The 12,194-nt window shown below is 27.3% G+C and overlaps 1 protein-coding gene across 2 annotated transcripts in view; it reads left to right on the top strand.

The window, feature by feature from the left end:
• Myo10A (unconventional myosin 10A) overlaps window positions 1-12,194 on the top strand; it is a 58,604-nt gene that overhangs the window by 9,365 nt on the left and 37,045 nt on the right. Inside the window, exons 1-2 of one of the 2 annotated variants that reach the window (XM_089218707.1) lie at window positions 2,870-2,889; window positions 6,710-6,807. In XM_089218707.1, the coding sequence (XP_089074833.1) occupies window positions 6,742-6,807 (66 nt within the window). In that variant the 5' untranslated portion in view covers window positions 2,870-2,889; window positions 6,710-6,741. Of the gene's footprint in view, window positions 1-2,869; window positions 2,890-6,709; window positions 6,808-12,194 lie in introns of those variants that run through there. The other variant, XM_089218706.1, reaches the window with a different exon arrangement.

Here is a 12,194-nt window from a genome sequence, read left to right as displayed (position 1 = left end):
AAATTATCGGTAGGTATAATACCGTACACCTGTTAGAGATAATTTAAGATATAATTAATTAAATATTTGTTATTCTAAAAATATAGGAAATGAAATAATAGTTATATGCGACATATACCTATCTTAAGGCACGTAAGTACTAATTTAATATTACACTCATTATTATTAAATGATAAGGAATTGTATACAATAATATTAGAATACTCAGTTGAAACGTTTTTGACAAGATTTCAGACATATATTATTTATTTTATAGCTTCTAAGTATTAATCTTATTTGCTTGAATTATTTATTCTTATTTCACAAAACTAACACAAGTAAAAACAAATACCATAAATTTAAATTTAAAATACACATTAACCATTTTTATCTGACGAATTCATAATTTGATCAATTTGTTTAAAATAAGAAATAATTACCATTATTATATCCTACATTATCAGTGTCACAATCTTCATAGTTAATTTATGACCAAAACTTAGTTTCCGCTATAAAATTAATTATGAATCGTTAATTGCTATTTAGGTATTTTTTAAATGTTTTATTTCAGATGTTAATTTTATTACATTTTTAATATATTTGATCCAAAATCAAGTCACAATAAAAAATTGTATTTCTTTTTTAAATTATAATTATTGTAATAAAAATTTTGTGTATTAATTGCTTATAAGCTATATTCTAACCTCGTATTCGCAATACAAAATCAATGTTCTTGAATAATACGTTTTATATAACTAAGTATAAATTACATACAAGCAATAATTAAAATACATTAGTCATTGACCAAAAAAAAATATATATGTATAAAAAATTTCACGTTACAAAACATAATTATTAAAAACTACTGTAATCAATTCAATACGAAATGTCTGTTATTATTTGCATCTAAGTACAGCGTGTTAAAGTATTAAATAAAAGCTGATTCGTTTTAGGCGTTAGAATTACATATTTATTTTTGTATATTTTATATACCTAATTATTTTTTGTTTTATTGAACTTAAAAACATCAACAGCAAAGGTTATTAGTTTTTTGTTTAATGCATAATGAGTGATTTTTTGAACTAAAATTATACAATTAATTTGGTGTTAATTATGTGTGATTTCCACAAACATTAATATTATGGTGATCGTTAGCAGAAGGTTTAAATTGTATTGTACAGATCGGTTTTTCTTTGAAAAGTTAATATATTTACGATGTTTTCGATACCTGATCATGAAGCTTCATTTATGTTGGTTGGAATGTTGAATTTTCTAGTTCGTCGGAACATCGATAGCACTCTGTTGTTATAATATGTCTTACTGTTTTAAGGTAACCCCACAAACTTTACCTAATTATTATATCATATAAAATCGATTTTTAAAAAAATTTTACGTTTTTTTTTTATTGTACATGATTTATCTCCTAGTAAGTGCGGTATTACAATATAATAGTATACCTATGTTTAATAGGTATCTAATAATAATTATCGTCATTTAACTGACAAACGTTTTGTGTCGATTCGTATTTGACTACATATCGGCTTTATGGAAACGGCGTTTATTGGTCCAATATAGGTGACCATATAATATTATGCAGTTCAGAGGCGTACTAGATCACCGCTTACGTTAATATATAATATTATAATATTATTGTATTTGTATTATGGCATTACTCTGAGGTAAATTGGTTCAACGTTATTAGATTGTACTGCTCATGACTAGGTTATTTAGCGCCCTTGAAACTTGAAAATATTTCCAAACGACATCAGTACATTATGCTTGTACCGATATACATACTATAATTTATAACTTTTATAACATTAATTCGTTTGAGTTCATTCATTTTTAAAATAGTTTATGACAAAACGCATTGTTTTCATTTAGCAATGAACTTAGTTAAAACGAAAACAAATTTGTACGTATAAAATAAAAAATGAATAGTTACGATTTTACTGTACCTAATATTTACAAGACCGCTTTTCTTTACGGTCGTGTTTTAATGGTGGTACTCACATAGTTATTATATATTTTACGCAATACATAAATAGTGTAATATTATGATTATAGTCGAGTAAGATAATAATATTTTTTTACAAAAAAAAAACTATTGCTGTAACTTATAAATAGGTACATACTTCAATATAATTTTATACAAAAAAAAACTCAAAAATCGGATGGAAAATCAGTGTTCTTAATTTAAAAGAATTGCTTCGTATTCTGTATATTCTGTATATAATATATTTAATTTTTGCATCAACCTGGTTTCAATCAACGGAGAAAAAAAGTCTTTGATGGTTGTCATCTTTATAAATGTATTTTTATGTCTCCGATAAGTCGTAAAAAACTGTTGCAGTGCTCGTGATATCTATTGTCAAGGTTAAGGTCGTGTCGGGTTTTTGAACACCCTAAAAAAATTTATATATTATTTGGTACCTATGTAACGGAATTCGAACGATTCGGATATAATGGTATAATATCACACAAATAGGGTACCAAATATACACTCTGTGGTTTTTATATTAATAATCATTAAGCGCTCTGTCGCCATATTACTATGCAGAAGCCGCAACTTCTATAGCCGTGTGCATATAACGGTTCGGAGATGTCCCAAGAGCCGGCGCGAGTCGACCGACGACGACTGGAAATTCTTTTAATATTTTTACACTCCTCGTGAAAGGAATGTTGCTATTGATAAGTATAAAAAATAATAATAATAAATAAAAAATAAAAAACCGGTTCCACAAGTGCACGCTGCTGCTGCTCTCTCGTCGCTGCCCGAGCCTACTAACCTTGTTTATTAATGTTCGTGAGTGTATCCACGCAGCCGCCGCCGCCGCCGCGGTGTGCCAGCCTCGCCAAACCGGCAATTATTCCGAAATCGAAAGGGAGAAATTTCTCAAGTACATTTGTGTGAGTATTAGTGTATGCGTTTTTTTGACCGCTGTTTCTTTCTTTTATCGGCTTTTACTTTCTAGTTTTTACAGCCCCGAGGCTTATTATATTGTATAGCTGCGTAAAAGTTTTCGTAAATTCATTTGAATTATGTCTGTTTTTAATTTAAAATCTGATTTTCATTTATTTTTCAAATTCTCGTTGTATAAAAAAAAATTATTTATTTTCGAAATAAAACGAGAACATCATTTGATTTTTCGAACTTTTTGCCATAATTCTATTCATTTTTCTTTTGAACTGTAATTGCATTCAACACTCATGCTATATATATATTATATATCCACAATGCTCATTCGAATAAAACTTCTAAAAAGGTATTTTGTATTTCAAAAATAATTTTATAAAAAGTACCTTACTTAATAATAAAGTTGTTTTGCAGTTATAATATTTAGGACATTCTTATTATTTTTAAGTAAAAGTTTTGCGAAAATTGTTTACTGTTATAATATTTGATATTAATAATTTCATACCCTGCATTTAATATTTTATTCTCTCATCGATATCAAATTATATTTATTTTTGTTTTTCGTTTATAAAACACGGGTTATTGAGTTTGGCGTCTGTGAAATTTTCCTCATTTAATGTTTATTCGTTGAAATGTTGATAATAATTTTCATAATATTATACTACGTATTATACCTACTAGGAAATATAGTTTGATATGTTTGAAAAAAAATTACATTTTAATGCCTGAATGTCTCATGTAATATATCATTATTAGTCATAAATCTTGTTAAATTTAAATAGTAACTATGATTAATAAAACGATACTATTTCGATCAAATGAAGAGGGAAAAAATCAAAATTAGGTGTAACAGACGATTATAATCATAATAATATGAAAATAACGACACTTATATATATATATATGCACCGGTACCGTGTATACCCTTCCATATATTCTTTATTTCGGTGTCCGCCCGACGGAGTCCATGGTAGGTAACAGCTGCAGGGAATTGTTCCAATACAATACTCGGCCCATTGTTATATGTTTTGATACTATATACAATAACATGTATCTCGTATAGCGAGGTGTAATTACGATAAAAAGTTATATTTCGGTGGTTTTTTGAAAACGTCGGATACGAAACATAATCTCGATGCAACGGTGCAGTATAGAAGATTATAATAAAACAAAAACCCGAAAAAATTCAAGATGGAATTAGGTAGCTGTACACCACAATAACGACGAACGTTTGTTTCACAAGATCGAAAATTCCGTTTAAAACTCATAGCAATATAATATATGTAGGTATGTAGTGTAGATGATCTTTGACATTTTGCAATAACGCATAAATCAGTGCGTTGACACACAATCGTTGTGCGGAGGCGTTTGTTTTATTTTTTTCCTTTTCGATCGCGATTCGAGCAGACGGCAACACCCGTAAATACACCTTCCAATGTGTTTTATTGTAAATACTATTTCAAATTTATTTTTCGTCCCTATAACAGTCTGGCTTGCCTGTATGTTTGATAAAATGCACTCGAGAGCGCTATAATCAGCGGCTGTTATAGGACGTGATGCGATAAAAATTCGTTTTATTTCAATTGAATTATATTGATACAAGAGCTTACCTCATTCGATTTAAGTGTAGGTTTCCAAACATATAGAGAGCATCGCACTTTATCATAAACATCAAGTTTTCTACGTTAGAAATTATTTTTACATTGTATATAGATATAATAATATAATGATAAGACATAAAGTTGTTTTTTAGTACAAAATAATTTCCGTATTTTAATACGTATTATCCTTGGTCGTAAATACTAACAAAGATAAAAATATCATTTATTATTTATTCTATTGTGTTTACTCGTAACTCATAGAAGTATTTTCAAGAAATTATTTGTAATCATTGTTTTACGATGCAGTAAAATATTACAAAATTTTAACATAACCCTTTTTTGGTTTCCCGATGATTGACAAACTTTTTTTCTTAATCAGAAGAAAGTTTTTTTGTTTCACAGTCGAATCAATTGTATCGCCCTTCACCACATGATTTGTTCAATGACTTTAGTTCGATACTATTTTCAAAATATATACACTGTATTTATTTACCTATAAATTATGAAAAAATGATATCGATATGTATATACATTACTCTGATTAATATGATAATACACTCTTATTCCTTAACTACTAACTAGACAGTTTCCTTTTTCCGACAAAAATAAAATTTTCTCGTTTTGCTACAAAAAGATAAAATAAAAAATAATAACAGTTAAATTCGATCATAAAAGCATGAATTTTAGAATTTTATGACGTCTAATGATATTATCTTTCATCGAAAACATTGTTCATGAAAACAAATATGTATATTTCATAACAAAATTAATTGTTTTAGTATTTTTTTTTTTTTTTGTACGTATGTTATACAAACTTATTTATATATACCGTCACTAAATAAACTTTATTGATTTTATATAATATTATATGGTGTCAGTAAGTAATAAAATTATTCATGAAATATATGTTTTTACAATATATACTTTATTCAACCTTTATTATTTCTATGAGTATGATAGAAAGAAAATGGGTTGAAATGGCTCAACAATATTTAAATATATGAATAATATCTACATACACATGCATCTAATGTTTTAATAGATTTACATTTTCTATGAAGCAGTTTATTTCGAAGAACTACATATTAAAGTTTTTATGAACTTTTAATGTCGAAAAATATTTATCTTCTTACCTTGTTTAAGTTTCAATAATATTTATCTCAGTGTTCCACCATTATTCATTAACAAACAACATTAATGGCTTTGATAAATTTATTATTTTTAGCCATGGCATAATTTCTGCTTAAAAATTATAAATTTAAAACCCATAAAATTATTTACTTAAAAAAAAAATATACCTATATTGCTTACAAATTCAAACAAAACAATTGAACATTGAACATATAATATATTATAAGATATTCTATATAATATATTTTTTTTTTCTGTTTGTTAAGCATATTATCAACTACTTAGGTTATTAACTTTAACATAAGTATTATATTTTTACATTTTTTCAATTAAATACAAATTATTGGTTTTAAAGATTTTAATTTATTTGTATGTGCTATTAAATTAAGACATAATCTCTACTTATGTAAAATTTTAACTTAATTTATTAATTTAAAATACATTTAGATTAGATCTCGACGATTGCAATACATTTTTTTCTCGTGTTATAATAATAATAATGCATATTTCGACACAAAAAAGTTGGAATTTCTGTTTCATAATATGACAGTTTGAAAGGAGGGATCCTATATAATAATAATAATAATATGGAAAACAAGTTTTGTAAAAATAATTTGCAACTCAAATTTTGTATGTAAATAAATTACAGCCCAGCAACTTGTAATGTGAAATACCGAAATGTCCAACTGTCTATGGGCTTAACAGTTTATTGACAATTCTGCAGAGAGGCGTTTCGGGTAGAATAAAATAATATTACACCCCGACAGTTTCACTGATATTAAAAAAGGATAGAATTAGACATCCTTTGTGTTGTAGTTTATATATAATATAGGCGTCCCTGATATCAACGCTATTGCGTATCTTACGATGTACCAAGTGAATATAATATATACGTTTGGTATATTATATAATATATATATATATATATTATAGGTACTTGGCGTTTTAATCTTTTATAATATTATATTACTGTCTTGATTGCGCTCTTTGAATCGTTTTGTACTCGGTTTTTTTCTTTTTTTAATTGTAGAAATACGCGTTTTTCACGTTTACGAGATTTAATGACAGAAATTGTTTTCAGATTCAGGCCAACAGTGTCGAGATGTTAATGGCATGACTGGAACTCAAGTCACAATGTCCACCGCGCAGCCCACGCTGATACTCAGCGAACTCCAAAAGGTACGGCTCCTTAAGTATTATTATTTCATTAGGTACGAACATTATAATATACATAATATAGGACGTCGCAGAAACAAAGCACGCATTGATGTCTCTTTGAAACTATAAATATATAATTTTGTGGTATATTTATTTTTGTATAATTATTAATTGTGCGTTGATCGTGTGGGAGTAACTTTTGTGTTAATATTATACTTTATCATAATCAAACATTGAAAATGTACTGCACAGGTAGTATGCTTATAAGTCTATATGGCTATATATATTGATCTCTTTGCACTTCGTTGCCCGTTAAAAATACTAACTCTACATGATTCAAAATTTGTGTTCAAAACTTCCCGTGACAAATTCCTATTGATTTACCCTTTCTTAATCTCCACTAAACATTGTTAACACAATCATTATTGTTATAAAATACAGGATTAAATTATATTCTATGTTAATATTTTCTCGTATTTTTAGCTTTGTAAAGGTTTTTTTTTTAACAAAATTCTATATTATGCTATCTGTTACAAAAGTAGAACAATGAGCTTAATTGATAAAAAAAATAGTACTGAACAGACAGAATAGGCTATGAGAAGAGGCCTCCCATCAGAGGTACTTCAACATGAATATAAATTTAAGATTTTAATCCTAACATATTTACATAATAGTTAATAGTTATAGTTATAAGTAACAAGGTTCAGAGTTGTAGTGATACATTTTTTTTTTTTTTTTAATATTATATAAGCCGGTCACGACACCAAATTTTGTAAAGGTAAAACAATTTTTAAAATTGGTACTTAATAACAAATTGCTAATTTCTTTTTCATCCATACTAAACAGTATAACCAATAGCAACCTTATAATAAACAAAAATACGTTGATATTTATTATTATTATATCTATTATCTTTATAAAAAAATCTCAAATTTGCAATAAAAATATAAAGGCCTACCTATCAAAATTAAATATAGTCTATAAATCCATGTGATAGTGTAGCTTACCAGTGGAAAAAAAATTAGGTCGGTTAAGTAGTTACAGAGATGAAAATGGACTAATTTTCTTCATATGTATTATATAACCCTTTAAATCCATGTAAGGGGTGAACTTTGAAAAATCCTTTCTTAGAGTTATTTTGAATCATAAAATGATCTTTTGTCTAAATCTCATACTCGTAGCTTCAGCGGTTCCAGCCAGGTGATTTTTTTTTCATTTTTGCCCTTTTTAACCCCCGTAAAGGTTGGATTTCAAAAAATCCTCTCTTAATGAGTGTCTACATCACAAAACTAAACTTCATTTTTGTGTGTCAATGCACTATATAATATGTACACAGTGTCTCATTTCAAAAAACAAATTGGACATCGTGAGTGTTGTCGAGGATAATGGTCGCTGGATTCTTTAACTTAATAAATAGCTTTACTTATCTGATTTGAGAGGACATTTACTGACTTAAAATTGCAACACGCGTGTTTTATGACCATTATCCACCACGCTCAAGCCTTAGAAAAGACACGTACACGTAGACTTATCGCGAATTGGGTCTTAAATAGTATTATAAATAACTTTAACCCGATAATATCGAAATTAGTAACATGGTTTCAAGACTATGCATTATAACCTAATTGCGTGATTAAACCCTATAAAATAAAAAAATATACGTATAGGAAAACAGCAGCCAGACCGGGATTAGTGACGCAAAATGGCAAGCGGTCTGCAATTATTCGTGTTTTATTTTAAGCGTTCCACACAGTATTGTCCTGTAGTCCGTACAACAGAACATTAGGTAATGAAATAACTTATTCATTCAATAGCTGGATTACTTTTTTCCTCATTTCGCTTGAAAACTAATTATGGGTTTTTTTTTAATATCAACAATGTAATAAAAACATTAATTACATTTTCCTTTTGACTTCATTCCATATAATAGTTTCATTAAAGCCTAAACATAAAATATAATTTTATTGAATGTTGTTCGTGAATGGAAACAGGGAAGGCGCACAATTTCTAATTATTATTTACAGTTGTATATCAAATTAAAAAATAATATTATATACCATTATAGTTATTAAAAATATGTACTAATCAATCTAAAATTATAACAATTCGATGACAATTTTTCATTTATTTTTAATGGAGTAGGAATTATTTTACTTATACGCTATATAGCCTGAGAAAATCAGCTCACTTTTTTAAGAATAAGGCATAAAGGATGTTTCTTACGTTCAGTCAGAAGCAGCAGGATCTAGTCCCTTGTGTAGCCCCCATCTACCAATGTAGTTTGTATGTTCATATATACAGTGCGTGCCTTTTTTTTTATTGATGTTTAAACTTTAAAGATTAGATGGTTTTTGTATTTATTATGGTTAATGTGTGAATATCAATGTATAATAAATAGACCTGTATAATATGCAACATTTAAAATGAATATTGTAGCTTTTACAAAACATTAAAATCGTAACTCACGTTTTCTCATACATTTTCAAACTTAAATTATTATAATTTATGTGAAACTAAAATCAAATTAGTATAAAAAAAATATACGTACCCATCAAAATGTTGCATTTTATTTTATACCAAAAGTTTTGCCATTAATATAAGTAAATAAGCTAAATTATCATAAAATAATGAGAATTCCGAACATTTACACATCCTATAACATAACTAACAAAACTGAAGTTTTATTTGCCGTCATACGAATAAAATATGGTTATTGTGAATAAAATGAAAATTGACAAATATCAAAAAATAAATGCATTCTCTTAGCTTAAAGTTGTTTTATTGCTGGTCTACTTAAAAATAATATTAATGTATATTATAAGCCGATGGTTTAGTTACACGGAATTAATAGGTTTTATAAAACAGCACTTTTTAACGTTTTAAAAGCATATATAAAGATGACATTTTATTATTATGAGCCTCCTTGTTGATTTAATGATCAAAATATTTGTCTACCACAAAACCATACCTACAATAATAAATCGTCTTCAATAATCTTTAATTAACTATCATAGTATAATATATGTAGTACAGCGAGTTCCAAAGAAAATCTCGTTTGACTAAACCAACCAATAATAGTAAGTTATATCTATAGATATAAATGATATAATGACAACAATTAACCCTTGGAAAATATAATATATTATTATAATATTATCATAAAGGAACGGGTATTTTATAAATAGTACAGAAAAGGTACCCTTTTGCGTAGGAGAGTGGGTCGAAGTTGAATGTAATAATGGTTATTTTCAATTTGATATGTGAGCATAAACAAACGAGCATAAATTAATCTGCGCGTTCAACTTTCGCAGGTCCATGATCGATCAACCGTGAATTAAATGTTTTAATTGCTGCAACCGCATAATCATGTAAGCTGGTAACAGTTTTGTGATTAACATAATCAAACACACGTAAAAAATGTGCGTACTAATAGTTCTATATGGGCCCAATCGTTAGGTGTACCTATATTATTTAATTATGAAAACAATTAAAATGGTAAATCGTATATGTTAAAAAGCAGTCCCTATGTGCTATTATTGTAGCCACAAATCTATAATACATATATTATTAAAACATTTCGTAGAGAGAAAATTGTTTTTTATTTTTATGTTGTTCACAAATTGTATAAAATAAAATAGTACCTATATAAGCTGACGACCAATATTAAAAAATGCCATCGAGTAAGTGTAGTACAAATAATAAACATTTCATCACTAATACGCATATTGTTATAGCACATGAGCAATACATTATACTGATTCTTTTAATCAGAGATCGGGTACAGTATTTGGGCCATGGTATATTTTTTTTTAATTAAAATATCAAATGATAAGAAATCGTTTGTAAAATACAATTTTTGCTCGGACCTGAATGGGACATTGTAAGTTTGTGCTATATTTAATGTTTTTCAACATTATTATTATACTTTTCTAAGACCTCTATTATTATTGTCTTTATTATTATTATAAAATAATGCAACAACCTTAACCGTTAATCTCGCCATATTAAAATAGCTAACCTGACCTAATACCTCCCGTTAAAAAATATGTTGAAACATGTTCTTTGCTTATTAAATTATTATGTGTGCTCTCTTTGATTACCTGTACCTATTAATTATTATATTTGTGTAAATAATCCGTTTGATATTATTATTGAATTACTTAAATAAATACAGTCGGTATTTAACTTTTATCATTTTGATTGCGTTATACATTCATTAACTATGTATTTTCTTCGAAAACTTAATTTGTGCATTATTTTATTTTTCATTTGTTTAGTGGCAGTATAGTATTGTCTTTTATTCGCCAAATATAAATTTAATTCCGAGTTATTAGCCATTGACAGCAATAATTTGAGTTACTATTTAGCCTTAATCACGACTGTTTCTTCGGAGTATTGTCTTTGTTATATAATGGAAATATACTGAGAAATAAAGAGAATTTACTACCTATATAATTATACAACGATTTAGTTTCAGTATTCCATCAGTTATTTATTATTTGAGACGATTAATACTTAAATCTATAATGTATAATAAGCATTTAAAACATTTGTAATATTTTGCAAATAAATTATTCTTGATAACGTCATTATCCATTGAATTCATTTCTGTATTCTTAACTGTTCTAATTTTTTTAAATACCATCTTTCTATGTAGGATGTTGGTATACGCATTATTGGATAATGACTTTCAATATTCATTGTTTTACCAACGTGTATATAATTATTATATATTATATTAAAGTTTGCCTCATGAAATTGATATCATAATATAGGTCGTTTATATAAAACTACCAATATTATTTTATTTATAACTATAACAGAGATTCTACAACGAATGCTATTCTATTTGACGACGCTTACTTGGGGAGAGAGACGAGAGATTTATAGACGATAACTCGTTTTCTAAACATTAAACTGCTATACAGCATTCTTAAAATGTACCTTTGATAAGTAGTTTTTCTAAATCAACAAGTCTTAGACAGCGATTAATATTGATATAGGTATATTGTTGAGGAGCATAAGTTTCGGATCGGAAGGTTTGGATGGATGATTAATTTGGCAAGTATTTTTTTGTTATGTGCCATATTTTAGTAAGTTTGTCAACAGTCGATAAGTAAAGATCATTATGCAAGAGATAATGTCCGTTATATCTCATAGTAGGTATACAGTGGAACACTGTAATAATACGCTTTAATGAAATTGATGGGAAAACTTATTGTGAGGAACTGAGGTCCGATCAAAGGTTTTGTAGATTCCTCAAATTTGGTATACTGATTGATTAGATATGATCGATTACAAACTGGTAATGTTATTAAAATATAAATTACGATTTCTAATTAACTATCTCATGATAAAGTCAAAGTATAGCAAATGTTCGATTGTTAGCGCTTTAACTTTTTTAGACG

The sequence above is a fragment of the Diuraphis noxia genome, unplaced genomic scaffold (genome assembly GCF_037042655.1).
Source record: "Diuraphis noxia isolate RWA-SAM2 unplaced genomic scaffold, SU_Dnox_SAM2 contig0002, whole genome shotgun sequence".
NCBI classification, from domain to species: Eukaryota; Metazoa; Arthropoda; class Insecta; order Hemiptera; family Aphididae; genus Diuraphis; species Diuraphis noxia.
Note: the sequence above shows the minus strand (reverse complement) of the source record. Positions and strands in the feature narration are given on the sequence as shown.